Source organism: Gymnoscopelus microlampas, assembly GCF_963454915.1.
Source record: "Gymnoscopelus microlampas genome assembly, chromosome: 18".
Taxonomy (NCBI): domain Eukaryota; kingdom Metazoa; phylum Chordata; class Actinopteri; order Myctophiformes; family Myctophidae; genus Gymnoscopelus; species Gymnoscopelus microlampas.
In genome coordinates this window covers 46,118,915-46,136,816 of record NC_139955.1, presented here as the reverse complement: position 1 = coordinate 46,136,816, position 17,902 = coordinate 46,118,915, and the positions used below count along the sequence as shown (strand labels likewise).

The 17,902-nt window shown below is 42.3% G+C and overlaps 1 protein-coding gene across 1 annotated transcript in view; it reads right to left on the bottom strand.

Moving 5' to 3' along the window:
* Positions 1 to 16,343, bottom strand: part of trappc11 (trafficking protein particle complex subunit 11) — a 44,102-nt gene extending 27,759 nt beyond the window's left edge. The window contains exons 1-13 of the mRNA XM_084085538.1: positions 16,246 to 16,343; positions 14,872 to 15,120; positions 13,592 to 13,761; positions 13,118 to 13,188; positions 12,892 to 13,006; positions 9,696 to 9,795; positions 9,452 to 9,525; positions 8,988 to 9,084; positions 8,636 to 8,769; positions 5,284 to 5,425; positions 4,094 to 4,187; positions 3,631 to 3,710; positions 3,343 to 3,421 (exon numbers count right to left, since the gene is read on the bottom strand). Of these exons, the coding sequence (XP_083941664.1) occupies positions 3,343 to 3,421; positions 3,631 to 3,710; positions 4,094 to 4,187; positions 5,284 to 5,425; positions 8,636 to 8,769; positions 8,988 to 9,084; positions 9,452 to 9,525; positions 9,696 to 9,795; positions 12,892 to 13,006; positions 13,118 to 13,188; positions 13,592 to 13,761; positions 14,872 to 15,078 (1,363 nt within the window). The 5' untranslated portion in view covers positions 15,079 to 15,120; positions 16,246 to 16,343. The remainder of the gene's footprint in view (positions 1 to 3,342; positions 3,422 to 3,630; positions 3,711 to 4,093; positions 4,188 to 5,283; positions 5,426 to 8,635; positions 8,770 to 8,987; positions 9,085 to 9,451; positions 9,526 to 9,695; positions 9,796 to 12,891; positions 13,007 to 13,117; positions 13,189 to 13,591; positions 13,762 to 14,871; positions 15,121 to 16,245) is intronic.
* Positions 16,344 to 17,902: the final 1,559 nt, after the last annotated feature.

Sequence of the window (17,902 nt, the reverse complement as noted above, 5' to 3'; positions counted from 1 at the left end):
AAAGCTACAAGTTTGCATGTCTGAATAATGCAAAAACAGAATTATTTGTTTGCACATTTGCTTTTTTTCTCCCCCATATATTTTCACAATAAAAAAATTGCGTATCGTATCGAAATCGTATCGAAGTTGTGAGCCAAATATCGTATCGTATCGTTTGGTGAAATTAGTGTATCGGCACACCCCAGGATGCAGTGATGAGTCCTATAATGTTCACCAGATATAAAACGCAAAGCAGAGTGATAAACTGTATCTAAGGGCTTGAGGACAGAAGGAGCAGCATTTCCATAAATGACATCTCCATAGTCCAACACAGAGAGGAAGACTTCAATAACAATTTTCCTACATGCCATTGGGAAACTAGCTCAGTTTCTGTAAAAGAAACCCATCGTTTGCCTTAGTTTACAGGCCAGATTTGTCTATGTGGCATTTAAAAGTGAATTTGTCATCAATCCATATTCCAAGGTATTGTATTCAGTAACCCTTTCTACACTGGATCCATTTGAGGTAGTAATGTATAAGTTATTACAATCAATGTCCCTGGCCATAGAAAATAGCATGAATTTAGTTTTGCCTGCATTTAGTACAAGCTTCAGCTCTCTGAGTGAATCTTGGAGTGCATTAAATGAGAGCTGCAGGTTCTCAGTTGCAAGCTGGACAGAATCAGCAACACAGTAAATGAATGATGGTGTCGTCTGCATAGAAATGGGCTTGGCAACCATCTAGGGATAAAGCAATGTTATTTATATATAATGAAAATAGAACAGGGCCCAGGATCGATCCTTGAGGGACGCCTTTTGTTATGGGTAAGAACCCTGACTGGGTTCTCCCAGCTCTCACACACTGAGATCTCCCAGCCAGGTAGCTCTGAAACCAGCTGCAGGCGTTTCCATCAAACCTACTTCTATGGAAGAAATTTAAAAGGCGTGCATAGTCAACTGTATCAAAACTTTCCATAAATCTATGAAAAGTGCAGCGCAGTGTTTTCTTTTGTCTATGTCAGAAACAATATAATTTATAACTAGGGTTGTGGCTGTGATTGTGCTATGTTTAGCTCTAAAACCAGATTGAAGTGGGGTTAATACAGAGCGGTTTGATAGAAATATTGTGAGCTGATTATTTACCAATGATTCCAGAGTTTTTGCTAGGCAGGACAGCTTGGAGATTGGGGCGGTAATTGTTTTGGATCGTTTTTTATCTCCACCTTTATGTAGTGGTGAGATAAGTGCCATTTTCCATATATTGGGAACTATGCATGTTGACACAGAAATATAAAAAATATGTGCTATGTGCTCTGAAATTAGTGGAGCAGCTAACTTAAGAAAAAAAGGGTCCAAGCAATCCTCCCCTGTTGACTTGTTGGGATCAATGGAGTGCAAAGCAGTAAAAAACAACATTATACGTAAAAGGTTCCAGAAGTGAGAGTCGAGCCTCTCGGTATGAGAGACATGCCTCTCAACTTCCACATGAATGTTACCGGATAAACCCTGAGTCATGTCCTCTTCAAAGAGGTGACCTGCAGCAGCAAAATGTCTGTTAAAAACTGTGCAGATATCTTTTAGGTCAGAGAATACACTCTGACCGACGTTTACATGTGCAGGTGGTGAGGTAGCTTTTTTGGGCGGTGCAACCGCCCCTATATGTGAGGTTTGGACATCGACCCAATTGCACCCCCCCAACCCTGCGCTGTGATTGGCCACCATTGTACCCCCCTAACCCTGCACCGTGATTGGCCACCATGACTCTATTCAGGACTGTGATTGGCTAGAAACACATGACACATGTGCATAGCCCTATAAATAGGACTATGCACTTAAAAAAAACACTTTCATGTTTTTTTTTTTAATTAATCACTTCCATCACTGTGATGACCACTGTGACCACACCACCCACTTCACACTGGGTGTGATTTTTGAGTGGTGCCGAAGGCAACCACTCCTATACGTGGCTTTGTCTGTGTGTCCGTATGTATGTATGTATGTCTGTATGTCCGTGTGTCCACCAAGCTAACATTGGTCAAGCATCACGTGACACGTGACAATATGTTGAAATGGTGTGCTTTGATTGGCTAGCGAGACGCATGACGAAATAGAGCCCTATAAATAGGTGTGTCACTTTGAAACATTGTTTACATGTTTCAAAGTGACATCAGTGCCATCAGCCAAGCTAACAGTGGACATGTTAGCTTGGCTGATTGAACATGTTAGCCAAGCTAAGCAAGGCACCACTCACTTCACACAGGGTGTGATTTTTTTTATTATCTCTGACTGAATTGACGATCTTCCAGAATTTAGCTGGGTTGGAATCACAGCTAAGTATAGCATCTAGGTAGTAGGAGGATTTTGCTTTTCTTACAGCTGATGTAAATGTATTTCTCAGTTGTTTAAAAGCAAGCCAGTGAGAGGGATCTCCCCATTTCTTAGCTAAGGCCCAGGCCTTGTTTTTTTGACTGCAGCATAGATGTCAGCTCAGAAGCGAACCAAGGACTAGATCTAGCTTGTATTCTTTGTTTTTTGAAATGTGTATTTACTATTGAATAAAAAGTTTGTATAAAAATGATCCAAAGCGAGATTCACATCCATGATCTGTAGAGTATTAGAAATGTTGCTGTTATGGAGGTCCGATAAAAAGGGCAGCTCGTTAAAATGTTTAAAATTTCTCCTTAAAACAACTTCTGAGTGAGACGTCTTTACCCGTGTATCTCTGATACAGGCTATTGGGCAATGGTCACTTACTCCCAGATCAAATACACCAGAGGCAATCATTTTATCGTCCCTATTTGCTAAGATCAAATCTATTAAAGTTAAGCGCGACATGTATCTCTTAGGTTAGGTCTGGTGGGTTCAGTAATCAGTTGGACTAGCTTTAGATTACCACATACTTCCTTCAGATAATCAGAAGCATTTGATATCCAAAAATAGCCGATCTACAAGCCCACAACGCCTCGCGGCGCGAGGCGTTGTGGGCTTGTAGATCGGCTATTTTTGGCTAAAGTTCTCCTCAGAAAAGGGATGCTAGGTTTCGAGTGGTTATGGTAAAAAGAAAAATGATCATATCACATAAAGATTTGGCGGACCCCCTGTAGTAACTCTGAGGACCCCCTAGGGGTCCCGGACCCCCTGTTGAAGACCCCTGCTGTAAACTGGGGGGGGGGAAAAAAACTTTTTTTTTTCTTTTTTTCAAAAGGGCACTTCTGGTCAAGAGGGCAAAGGGCAGGTGCTCTAGCGCCACCTAGAGTCTATCTGTGCACGTCCCTGGTAGAGGTACAGTATGGTACAGTATAGAGGTACAGTATATAGGTACAGTATGGTACAGTATGGTAGAGGTACAGTATGGCAGACTCACTGAGGTGGCTCTTCATGCGAGGACATTTATACTTCTTGAACTGGGCCACAGCGTTGCTGAGGAGGGCTATGATCAACTCCTGCAGGGAGGGAGGGGGGACAAACCGTTATATTACCACCATCACTGTTGGCCTTACTCTAATACATTTAAATCATAATAAAAACTACACATAAAAATACAAAAATGTTATCTATAATCAATTTAAATGAAAATCATCTATTCTGGGGGTAAATGTAGCTCAAATATTTGTTTTAATATGCCAAGAAATAGCCAAAATAATGTACTCACAGAATGTGGGACATCTCTCTCTTTACTCTGCAGGGCCTGTATCCCCGTCTTCTCCTTCTCAGAGTCTGGAGGGTCGATACCTACAACACACACACACACACACACACACACACACACACACACACACACACACACACACACACACACACACACACACACACACACACACACACACACACACACACACACACACACACACACACACACACACACACACACACACACACACACACACACACACACACACACAGATTGTATGTGCCAAACAATGCCATAGTGAGGCACAGAGCAGAGACAATGTGTGGGGCATACAGACGTTTATAAAACTGTCTCTCATCCTTGTGTGTGTGTGTGTGTGTGTGTGTGTGTGTGTGTGTGTGTGTGTGTGTGTGTGTGTGTGTGTGTGTGTGTGTGTGTGTGTGTGTGTGTGTGTGTGTGTGTATGTGTGTGTGTGTGTCATTACTTTGATGTCCTTGTCTCCAGGCTCTCTGGCCATAGAAGTCCAACCCTCCGGTGGGCGTGGCCAATGGGTCTGGAGCGGGATAGTTCATTCCGGCCTGAAATCATTAAAACACGTTGTGAGCTTGTAGATCGGCTGTTTTTGGCTAATGCCCCCCCGCCCCTAGAATATGGATGCTGGGGTTCAAATGGTTATAGTAAGACATGCGAGTACTAGAGTTCTCAACGGGCCTGAAAATGAAGGCCCGGCCCTAACTGGGCCGGCCGGAACAGGGCCCGGCCGGAACAATTACCATAATTTTAGGCCTGAAACCGGAAAATATGTCATATGCTTATTGTCCTCAAAGTCACGCATCCAACACGCTTTGAACTGAGCAGATTGGACCTTCCGTTCCAGAGATAATGGCCAAAACATCTTGAAAACGGACACTTTCTGCGATTTTCGATGTTTGAGTTTTGGCCAGTTTCGCCAGTTTTGTTTTAATAACACGGGCTAGGAAGGTCGGACGGCGACGAACAAGATACCTGACTAAAGTTCACTTTGAGCTGCATCCAACTGCCACTCTGCCATTTCCATCGGCCTTACCGTTCAGCTGCTAGATGCAGTTAATACAAATTATTTGGGGGTAATCTTTTTATTTTATTTATTTTTTACGGAACAAAAAGGCTAATTAGCATACATTTTCGTCCCGGCTCGGCCCGAAAACGTCGGGTCGGGTCTCGTAGCATTTGAGAACTCTAGCGCATTGGTTCTCAAAGTGGGGTCCGGGGACCCCCAGGGGGTCCCCAGCCAAATGATGGATAGGAACCAAATGGACCCTTATGTGTCTGTAGCTCTGAGTGTGTACAAATGGAACCAAATGGACCCGTTAGGGTCCATTTGGTTCCATTTGTACACACTCAGAGCTACATTAACATTGATTATACAATATGAATTGGGGTCCCAGAGATATAAATGCCATGAAATGGGGGTCCATAGCCTAATGCATGTCCAACTGGGGGTCCTTGAAATTAAAACGGTTGAGAATCACTGCTAGAGAGCCGTAAAGATCTTCTCTTATGGGGGGTCCCTGGCCTATCTTTTCAAATGGGGGTCCGCGGGCTGATAAGACGAGTCAATTTGGGGGTCCTTGGCACTAAAAAGTTTGAGAACCACTGCTCTAGCGAGTACTCTGCTTCAGTGCAGTGCTATACCGGGCAGAGCTGCTGTGCTTGCAGCTTCCTCTCCTGGCTGTAGCAGGCAGCCTGCTGGTAGTAGAACCCTGGGTTCTGGGTCTGGATGGCTGTCAGACCCAGCTTGATGGCCTCATCAAACAGCTCCCCAAAGGACTGGAACCTGCAACACACAACACAATGACAGCAGATCGCACGGATTAAAGAAACATAACATCTCACCGCTGAAAGGCCTGATTTTGTTATGCCTAAACTGTGATTTGTGACACAGTGTAAAAGGAGTCCCCAACACTCTGTTTCCTAAACAATGAACACAATATGTAGTATTATTACATTACATTACATTACAGTCATTTAGAAGACGCTTTAATCCAACGCGACTTACAATAAGTGCATTCAACATAGGTAGGGAACGAAACTACTAATCACCAGAAGTATTAAGTGCATTCTCTTCTAAAACAATGCAACTAAGAGTATACCTAGCGCTAAAGTAAAAGTGCAATATATCAGCTACCTACTTTCTTAAGTGCATTCTCTTCTAAAACAATGCAACTAAGAGTATGCCTAGCGCTAAAGTAAAAGTGCAATATATCAGCTACCTACTTTCTTAAACAGATGAGAAAAAGTAGGAAAATCAAATGAGCAAGAGCTAAAACAAGTGTATCAAATAAACAAGATCCAATAAAACAAGAGCTCGTACAACTAATTGACAACAAGTAGGCAAGGCTGAGAGGAAGGCTCAGGGTAGTGTTTCCTGAAGAGGTGGGTTTTCAGCCTGCGGCGACAGATGGACAGTAGTTCACTACAAATGGCAAATAAAATGACTCTGACTCTCTGACTCTGCTGTCCAGACATCAGTGGAGTTCATTCCACCACTGTGGGGCTAAACAGAAAAAAAGCTGTGACCGTGTAGATCGGCCAGAAGGACTTTTTTGGTCGGACCTTTTAGACAAAAGTATTATAAATGTAACTGTGTTGTTTTACATTCTTTTGCCTAATAAAAATTTCAATCAATCAATCACCCTTGAGCGACGAGGCAACCAGTCGCCCCGAGGCGGCAGACCGAAGTGGTCGGGCAGGAGTGTAAGCCTTGACCATAGCCTATTATGTTGTTTATGTATTATTTATTCTGCAGTGGCTCAGGAGGTAGAGCGGCCGTCTTGGAATCCGAAGGTTCCAGGTTCGATCCCTGCGGCTCCTCCTGGCTATACGTGTGGAAGTGTCCTTGAGCAAGACGCTGACGCCCTAACTGCTTCTGATGAGCAGGCTGGTGCCTTGTATGGTTTCCTCCGCCCAGCGGTGTGTAAATGTGTGTGTGGGTGAATGGGTGAATGTGAAATACAATATAAAGCGCTTTGGAGAAAAGAGCCTTACATTGATGTTGCTCAAAAATGTTGCTTTAGATGAGTGCATTGTTGTCTTTACTCTGAAAGCGAGGTTGCAGGTTTTACCATCTAATCCAGGGGTGGGCAACTTTGATGATGGGGAGGGCCACTATATTTCCACACTCACTACAGAGGGCCACATTGCATATTGTCGGGCCACATTGCATATCTCCGTATTTGAACTTTTTTTGTCCGCCATTCTTTGTCACAGAAAAGTAGCAAAAACAGCAGATCTACAAGCTCAAAACGCGTCGCAGCGCGACGCGTTTTGAGCTTGTAGATCTGCTGTTTTTGCTATTTTTGAATTGGAATCCTGATATAATTTTTTGCTATTTTTTAAATGGAATCCTGAAAAGTTACATTTTTGTTTAATTTCAAATGCATTTAGTTATACTTATGTTAACTTTATGAAGTTAAATACAAATACATTGGACATTAAAAAGACAATAGAATTTTTAAGCTACTAATATAGACTGAAGTAATTAAAGCGGGTCATGTTTGCAAGTTTGCAATTGTAACAGCTGAAATCAATGATATATCAGTATTCCGATATTAACCTGCGGGCCGCATTAAGTGAAGGTGGGGGCCGCATGTGGCCCCCGGGCCGCCAGTTGCCCATGTATGATCTAATCTCTCCATCTGGTTTCCAGGCGATCATGCTCCTCACTGTACGGTCACAAACACATAGCTGAAACCATGTCCCACATCATAAATGGGTGCCATGTATACAGGGGACTCTACATGAGTAGGCATGACAGAATAGTGGATTTGAATTCTGTTCAAATCCTGTTTTCATCTGAAAAGATGGTTGCTTGAAAACCAAAGCTGCAACCATTTGTGATCATGTTTTAGGTTTATTTTTATGCTGTGTTCCCTATGTAATGTTATGTAAATGTATTCCACTGTTTGTCTGTCTGTTTTCTGATTTTATGTTTTGTGTGAGGACTGCGGATGAAAATTTGCATCTTTGCTAAATCCGGTGTATTTACGTCCATGTGACGTCCATTAATATGCTCTGTCCTGTCCAAATAAACAAATAAAGTAAAGTAAAGTGAAGTTGATATCAAAAGATATCTTCCATTTTCAGGTCCTCCATCATGCTATATACGCATTCTAGAAATTCTATGAAGCCGAGCATGTTTAGCCTGTGTAACGATGATTCTGTGTTCTCTAACATTTCAGCTAACACCCCTGATGTCCTTGTTGTTAATGAAAACCATAGGGAGGTGTTTATTCTCGAGGTCTGTTTTAGGTTTTTATCTGTGGTAGCCTAGGGCAGTGGTTCTCAAACTTATTAGCCCGCGGACCCCCATTAAAAAAAAGGCGTGCCAGGGAGCCCCATAAGAGAAGAGCTTTACGGCTCTAGCAGTGATTCTCAACCATTTTAGTTTCAAGGACCCCCAGTTTGACATACATTAGGCTACCAACCCCCATTTAATGGCAATTGGATCCCTGGGATCCCAATTTATATTGTAAAATCAATGTTAATTTAACTCTGAGTGCGTACAAATGGAACCAAGAGTTACAGACCCATAAGGGTCCATTTGGTTCCAAACTATCCATCATTTAGCTGGTGACCCCCTGGAACTCCCTCAAGGACCCCTGGGGGTCCCCGGACCCCACTTTCAGAACCAATGGCCTAGGGCACGTGCACAAGTTGATTGCGAGGGGCCTTCAAATGGCCGGCCTCTCTAAAAGGAGGGCCAAACAGTTAGGTACCGCTCAGTATCAGCTATTATAGGAAGACGCTCAATGTGGAGGAGGCGTTGTTTCCTTTACCCATAATTGATGTCCGCTGTGTTTCACAAGCATGCCAACATTATTGTATGTAACAATGTTCTGCCTTATAGGCACTTTGTAAATGGCTGTTTTCCTATTGTCTGACTGCACTGGCAGTGTTTATGTCTTTTGTACATGGCATTCTTGTACTTCTGTTTATGTGAACATAAATACATATTTCAAATGTGTGTATCATGACGAGGTCTTACTGCTTGGACATCCAGGCAGAGTGCTCGAAGGCCAGCTCAGCACTGCCGATCTTCTTCTTACACAGATCTATGTGCTTCCTGAACTGAGCGATGGCGTCCAGAGGAGTGTTGTGTTGGAAACACAGCCGACAGATCTGCAGAGAGAGAGATAGAGAGAGAGACACAGAGAAAAAGAGAGAGACAGAGAGAGAGAGAGAGACAGAGAGAGACAGAGAGAGAGAGAGAGAGACAGAGAGAGAGAGAGAAATTAATTAATTGAAGTAATCGATAGAATAATTGCAACACAAATAATTGTTAGTTGCAGCCCTTACCATACAGACATGTGACATAGCTTTAAACAACACACACACACCTTATAGTTGATGAAGCCGGCCATGGTTTTGATCTCCAGTATGTTGGTCTCATGGGCTCTGAGCTCATGGATGAGACTGTACGCCGTTCTGTAATACCTACACACACACACACACACACACACACACACACACACACACACACGTGAATTGAGGTTAGTAGTGGTGCAGTATCTCCATATTTCAACATTTGTTTTGTTTTGTATTGTTTCTCTACTAAGACTATGTTGAACAAGGCATAAACAGCGGCTGCCTGAGGTGGTGAAATATGTGGTTTTCTTTTTACCCTACCATGCTGCACAAACTGCTCTTTGAAACAGCACCTTTTAACCACTTAAACCCTCTAGTCTTAGGCCCTGTTCAGACAGGTAGCCCAAAAATAATTGTGATTATCACAAATCATTATGATTAAGCTATTATGTAGCGTAATAACAGTGACAGCCTGGCTGTGTGGATGCAGACTTACTTCAGAGCGTTCTGTGTGTCCTGCTTCAGCTCACTGAAGAAGGCGATCTTGAACTGGTGTCTGACGAACAGCAGCTACGCCACACACACAGGACAGGGTGAGACACTTCATTCATTTCAATGATTATAAAAAACGCTAATTAAAAATAAATAAATACATCGATTTAGAGGGGAAAAGTCGACATTTTGTAAACGTGTGTGCATGTGTGTTCAAGCATGGGTTCTGCATGCGTATGTCTTCCAACCTGGTGGGTGGTCTTGTTGAGGAACTCTTTGTGTGATTTCACACGGCGGATCTCGGTGTAGTAGTAGGTCTGGGCGTGTTCGTAGAAGGCGTTCTCCAACCTGAAACAGTGTCACATACAGTAGGTGTTCAACCTGAAACAGTGTCACATACAGTAGGTGTTCAACCTGAAACAGTGTCATATTCAGTAGGTGTTCAACCTGAAACAGTGTCACATACAGTAGGTGTTCAACCTGAAACAGTGTCACATACAGTAGGTGTTCAACCTGAAACAGTGTCATATACAGTAGGTGTTCAACCTGAAACAGTGTCATATTCAGTAGGTGTTCAACCTGAAACAGTGTCATATTCAGTAGGTGTTCAACCTGAAACAGTGTCACATACAGTAGGTGTTCAACCTGAAACAGTGTCATATACAGTAGGTGTTCAACCTGAAACAGTGTCATATACAGTAGGTGTTCAACCTGAAACAGTGTCATATTCAGTAGGTGTTCAACCTGAAACAGTGTCATATACAGTAGGTGTTCAACCTGAAACAGTGTCATATACAGTAGGTGTTCAACCTGAAACAGTGTCATATACAGTAGGTGTTCAACCTGAAACAGTGTCATATACAGTAGGTGTTCAACCTGAAACAGTGTCATATACAGTAGGTGTTCAACCTGAAACAGTGTCATATACAGTAGGTGTTCAACCTGAAACAGTGTCATATTCAGTAGGTGTTCAACCTGAAACAGTGTCATATACAGTAGGTGTTCAACCTGAAACAGTGTCATATACAGTAGGTGTTCAACCTGAAACAGTGTCATATTCAGTAGGTGTTCAACCTGAAACAGTGTCATATACAGTAGGTGTTCAACCTGAAAAAGTGTCACATACAGTAGGTGTTCAAAGCTCATGCTAGAATTACCACTGTTAGTAGTAGTTAGTTACTTGTCATCCGAGGTACATTGTAGCAAGGCACACGCGTTAGATTCTAACCCTGTGTGCCTTGATACAATGTACCTCCAACTGTACCTCCACTTCCATTCTTCTGTTTAAATTCATGTGCTGAAAAATGTTCACACATTTTCAAAAATATCATAAACAGCCGATCTACACGGCTACAGAAGATGTGTTATCTAATAATGTAGCCCACTAGATGGTGTGTGTGTGTGTGTGTGTGTGTGTGTGTGTGTGTGTGTGTGTGTGTGTGTGTGTGTGTGTGTGTGTGTGTGTGTGTGTGTGTGTGTGTCAGAGGTCGCGTTAGTCCGATAATTGCCGGTTTTGACCGTTTTTTTATGACAAAGACCGGAAAAAATAAATCTCTCCGGACATCCTGACCGGTTGATAATGACACGGCTGTTCATTAATTATCACCGCAAAATTAGGCACATTTCAAATCCTCTGCTTTGCAAGCTCTCTCGCTCGCTCTCTCGCTCGCTCTCTCTCTCTCTTGCTCTCTCTCTCGCTCTATCGCGCGCTCGCTCTTTCTCTCTCTCTCTTAACAGCGTGCGTGTGTTTCTGGGAGAGAGAGAGACGTAGAACGAAAATAGTTTGTCACACGCTGTTAGGTTACACCTATTTCCTGTTACTAATAACCAGTGTAAAATGTGCTGCATTGGGCGGTAAATGGGAGACACTTTATTGTGAAGGTAGCCTACAACAGGAAAAAGAGAGCTAGTTGTTGCTGCTGCGTACAGACTGCGGTCTCGGCAGACAGACAGAGACACCGCGGTCCGGTTACAAGTTACATTATATAAAGTTGTGTATTTAACAGCCAGTTACACACAAGTTGTATCATTATGAGTTAGAATAATTGGTTCGAGCCTTCCATCGCTGTCATCACTCTATCCCACTAGATTGGTGAAGAGGGCTAAAAAAATCATAGCCGACCATTCCCATCCAGCCCATTACCTTATCAATCTCCTCCCATCAGGTAGGAGATATGGCAGCATTGGGAGTAGAACCTCCCGTTTTAGAGACTGCACATACCTCCAAGCAGTCAGGCACCTTAACGACACTCTTGCACTACAAACACAAACTAGACGGTATGCACTTTAATTATGCACTTTAAAAATTGCTACATAATTGCACTAAGCAGTTTCTTCTACTGTCTGTACTGTATACATGTGCCAAAGCTGCAGCTTGGTCCTGGTTTGGTTCTGTTTCTTGTGTCTCTTTTTGTTCTTGTCTTTGTGCTGTTGTTTATTGTGTTGTCTTGTATGTGAGAGGAAGCACCAAGACAATTTCCTATCAAACTTGTTTTGAAATGGCAAATAAATACTTGAACTTGAACTTGAACTAGAATATATCACAGATACTAGGCTAATACAAGGCCACTTGTGAGTAAAGTTGGCAAGTTGCCCTACAGTTTAAACAACAGTGCAGGTTGAAGATGAAATCTAACACAGATGCGTAAATACTCTTCACAACAGCTATAGGCTACTGCAACTATGGCATCGAGCTGAAACATGACGTTAATCATAATCGTGGACCTATTTTTAACTCTATGAGGTGGACACGTTAAAACGTTACCACTTTGAACTGAATAGCTCTATGAGGAGACGACAAGATTCTCACAACTCATCAACTTTCCCACGGCTGTCCCAACTAGACGCACGGACGGCATCCACTGTCTGACTATATGGCATAACCTCCTCCTGTGAGTGAGTAGTAGTGGTCTATAATGTATTGCCCTAACAGGTCAGCTGAGCCATTATGAAGGATTAATCTGAAATGCCCAATTTTGTGCAGTGCCCTTTGATTAGAAAATGCATACAAACGCAATTGATTGAGAAACCATTACGCACGCAGCATGCGCAAATGGTAATGTAGGTAATTAATGTATTTGTGTAAGATGACCCTGCTATATAAAATGTGTATATTATAATGTTTCATGTTCTAATAGCTCAATTCAAAATATAATGCTGTAGGCCTAAGTGTTAGGCTGTATTTACGCACCTGCTTGTCATTAATGCATACAAATAATTATGACCGTTATTTTTGTCAGATGTCCGGTAAATTTGAATCCTTCCGGACATTGGGACCGGCAGATTAAAATCCTAGCGCGACCCCTGGTGTGTGTGTGTGTGTGTGTGTGTGTGTGTGTGTGTGTGTGTGTGTGTGTGTGTGTGTGTGTGTGTGTGTGTGTGTGTGTGTGTGTGTGTGTGTGTGTGTGTGTGTGTGTGTGTGTGTGTGTGTGTGTGTGTGTGTACCTGATAATGTAGCCCACCAGGTGGTCGGTGTGAGGCAGGACAAACAGACTCTTTCCAGACAGATCACAGGAGTTACACAGAGTGGCTGCTCTCTCTGAAGCCACCAGGTCCTCTCCTAGTGGACACACAATGTAATAGCATGTCTTTGTCAGGTGGACAAAGTATATAAATATATATACACTAAAGTAAATACTCAAGTATTCAGAAGTACAAATTACTTTTTTACCTGGGGGTAGAGGGGTCTTCTTCTGGATGAGGACAACCGCCACCTTGGTGTTCCTGCCTTGTAGACTGGTCCTACACACACGATACACATAAAATAACATAGGGGTGTGCCGATACATTCATTTCACGATACGATACACGATACTGGGCTCACGATATCGATGATACGATATATGCCACTTTTTTATTATGAAAAATATGGGGGGGGGTAAAAAAGCAAATGCAAACAAATACTTCTGTTTTTGCATTATTATTGACGATATATCGACACACCCCTAATAATAACCCAAAAGAGGATATCTAGGATATCACCTGTTTTCGGTGAGTGACACACGTCCATATAATGGAATCTAAATGACTGAAATCAGTCGTGGTGACGGAGAACTTTGATCCATGATTACCCAGCCCTAACACACTCGTACACACACACACACACACACACACACACACAGAAACACACACCCGCGTACTGTACCTGACGATCTCCACCTTGGTTGCACACTCGGACTGTTTCTCCTTCCACTGAGGGTCGTCCCAGTCCAGCTCGTAGAACAGAACCACCAGAGCCGGGACCAGGTTGAGATGTTTGTGCATCCAGCCTGTCTTCAGGATGCCCTTTGGGATGTACCACTCATAGGAGGTCCTCTGAACACACACACACACACACACACACACACACACACACACACACACACACACACACACACACACACACACACACACACACACACACACACACACACACACACACACACACACACACACACACACACACACACACACGTTAGTTGTACTATACTTGTGAGTACATCTACACCATTGGTTCTCAAGTGAGGTACGGGGTACCAGGGGGTTCCCAGCTAAATTAGGTAATATAGTGTCACAATCACTTTAACCACTTAAAAAACATATGTTATAGTTTGGCTATTCAAAAATAGCAGATCTACCGAATGCCGCACTGTTTTTTTTTTATCGTGAAAACTTGTGCAAAACTTTGAATATATATATATTTTAAAGGGAACATTTGTAACTCAAATCTTTGCTTCTGGGGGGGGGGGGGTCCCTGGAATATTTTGAGATCTATGGCCACACACAGTTGGGGGTCCTTGACATGAAAAAGTCTGAGAACCACTGATCTACACTGTCTCTATGCATGTGATGTATGTGTTTACCTTGCTTACTGTAAGTCACTCTGCTAAATGCCTACAGTAAGAGTGTCTGCTAAATGACTACAGTGTAAATTGTAAATCTACATTTTAGGACGGCGATGTTATAACTTTTGCCGAAAAAAATGGCGATGTACAAGCTCAAAACACGTCGCTCTGCGATGCCTTGTGAGCTCGTAGATGAGCTTTCCAATCTTCAAGGTCAGGACAGCTTATACAGGTAGAACTGCTATTTTTGAGCTTGCAAACTTTTGTCAATCAATCATTTTAACCCTTTTATCCATATTTTATACTTCGGCTATGAGCTTGTAGATCTGCTATTTTTTTTTATCTTGAGTGCATTATCTTTTTTTTTTTAAAGGAGAACATTTTTAACACACATCTTTGCTTCTGGGGGTCCCTGGAACAACATATTTTTTAGGTGGGGGTCCGCAGCCAAATACATATCAATGTGGGGGTCCTTGGCACTAAAAAGTGTGAGAATCAATGGTTTGAAAAACATGAAAAAACAAATTCAACAGATGAATTCATAAGAAGGAAGGAATGAAACCAATTCAAGATGTTTATTAACCTCTCAGACCTCTCTCACCTTGGTGCGGCACTTAGGGTACTCGTGGTCCCCCGGGAGGCATTTGAAGGAGATGGGCACCCTGTCGGCGCGCCGGTTGGCACAGAAGGCGTCCCAGATGGCGCGGTGCACGGCGTTGTAGGTCACGTCCAGGCCGGTCAGCGCCACGAAGGCCATGGGCCGGCAGCACAGCTCCGGAGGCAGCTCCCACTGCGAGGAGGCTGCCATGCTGGAGAGAGGAGGAGGAGGAGGCCTCGACGCTGGACCGGTCTGCAACAGACACAGACACACACACACACACACACACACACACACACACACACACACACTGAAACCACTGTTGCCAGGTTTTGCAAAATAAATAAGCAACCAGGTCTATGAAATCAAGCCCAAAAGAAGCGACTAGGCCACGTGAGCACTTTAACCAATAATGTCATTTTAGATTTCTTTGGCTTTTCAAAAATAGCAGATCTACAAACTCATAGCGCTATGAGCTTGAAGTATTTTTAAAGCAAACATTTTTTTAACTCAAATCTGTGCAAATATATCATTTTGGGGGTCCATGACATTTCAAAAGAAAATATTGAACATTGTGAAATAAAGTGAAACATTTTGAATTTGTTTTTTAAAGGAAATGTTTTCAAAACCTGAGTAATATGTAATATGTATTTGTTTTTACATAGTGATATGGTATAATATTACCGTTAATAATATTACTTAATATATTAAAAGTAACTTGTTCCTGCCCAAGACTGCTGGGGACCCCCTTAACTCTGGTCCATAGCCTTGAAGGGAACTCCTTCAAGGCTATGGACCAGAGCTAGGGACCCCCCCAGTTTGGGAACAACTAACTGTCTTACTTGGGTATCTTTCTCAAGTATGCTGTGTTTTGTTTTGCAAAACAGCACCTTTGGTTGTTCTTAAACTATATTTCTCCACTGTTCATACAGTATAATTATGAACCTCTGGACCTTCTACAGTGTAGACGGTCCAGAGGTTCATAATTATACTGTATGAAGAACACATTATGGAACAAGACCACTACTAGCAGGTTAGCCTGTTAGCTAGCTAACGCACAGCTAACTCATGTTGTTCACATTATGTTCCTGACAGATCTTCATGGTGACAGCCAGGTTACCATGACAACGCCTGCTGTCTCACATAGTAATGGGTGTGTATGTGGCAGTAGTTGTGTTGTTGTTATTATTCTAGGTGTTATGATGGGTTGTGTTGTTGTTGTTATGCTAACGGCTACATAGCTAGCCGTTACAGAGAGAACTCTGCACGAGCGCTAGGGTTCTGTCAATCTCTCTAATGTCTAATAAACACGATAAGATGCAATAAAACAAGCCCCTGCGTCATAATGAATGTTTTAAAACATGTCGTCATACATACCTCAGTAAGTACAGCGGGTATTAAGGTGTTTTAAGCCTCTATAGACACAGAGTAGACACAGACAGTCTGTCAGTGAGTCAGCTGACTGCCATAACTTCATGGAGTAGCACACTTTGTCCACTAGGTGTCAGTCTCGTACTGCACACCAGTGGTTTTCAACCTTTTTCGTGTCAAGGACCCCCAAATTGACACATATTAGCCCACGCGGACCCCCATTTGAAAAGATATGCCAGGGACTCAACCATGTTGATTTATTGGGGTCTTAATCGCAAGAATGTATCATCATCATTAGTGTTAATTTAACTCTGAGAGTGTACACATGATTTTCTGAGCGTACAAATGCAACCAAATGGACCCATTAGGGTCCATTTGTACACTCTCAGAGTTACAGACACACAAGGGTCAATTTGGTTTCTAACTATTAATTTGGCTGGGGACCCCCTGGAAGTTCTGGAACCCCCTCAAGAACCACTGCTGTACACAGATGTCATTGCTCAGTCAGACTTATTGACTGCGATCAATTTGCTTTGCAGGCTGCTGAGTGCTGATCCTGGGTCCAGAGCGGATACGGAACAGGCTCTAGACCGGAACAGGCTGGTTAAAGGGCTGATTGATTGATTGATTGATTGATTGATTGATTGATTGAATACTTTATTAATAGTTTGCCAAAAAAAGCACATGAAAGTGCAGTTCAATACAAGTTCAGCTCAGAGGAATTAAAACCCAAGAAAGCCTATGTCTTGTCTTTTACTTGTACTTGCCTTTGTATTCAATTCATAGAGACATTTAATGACAGAAATATATACACGACTATGCTTGGATTCCCCATCGATGATGTCACTGGTAGGCAGGTTTCTGAACTGTCCACAGCCCTCCTCTGAGACACAGGGTGAATATACAGAAATGGTAGGCTACCATATTATAATGAGCATTAGTGAGGACCTATTATATGAAGATACTGTAGGTTGAAAATGGGTGAAGTGGTCCTGGAAGTAGACTTTCTTTACTGTCATTCTGTGTGGAGACTGACCAGGACTTCCTCAGCCCGCAGGGTCCGTGGAAAGCCTGGTTTTTACTCAGAAGTATACTTTTACAATTAAACTTGTCATGTCACATAAATATGAAATAAAAAGTCAGAAAACCACAATTGTAGTTCAGATTTGTCAAAGATCTTTTTATTTTTATATAAACAGTAAGGCACAGGCTGTCCCTATCTATTGACATATATCAACTTTACTCATTTGATATGCTTATCATTACTACACTGTACTCAGGGTTGGAGTTATGTCTCTCTCTCTCTGACTCCAACCCTGACGTTACAACAACTTTGGCTGAGAAATGTAAGAAATGTAAATGTAAAACCATGGAAAAAAATATATAAAATCAATGATCACAATATGTTTTACCAAATACCTCGATATTGATATTGTGATGATAATATCTTGTCGTGAGCCCTTTTTACATTTTTGTACTTAGAAAAAATAAAAACTGAAAAAAGAAATAAAACATTTTCCAAAAGAATTTCAGAATAATACAAACAAAAAAAATCTAAAATGTGTCTGTTTTCCTATTTTAGAAATATAGGTCAATAGATGGTTAATGCATAATGGAGAGACTGGGGAGAATTTCTCTATTGGGTTTGGAGCTGAAACAGTCT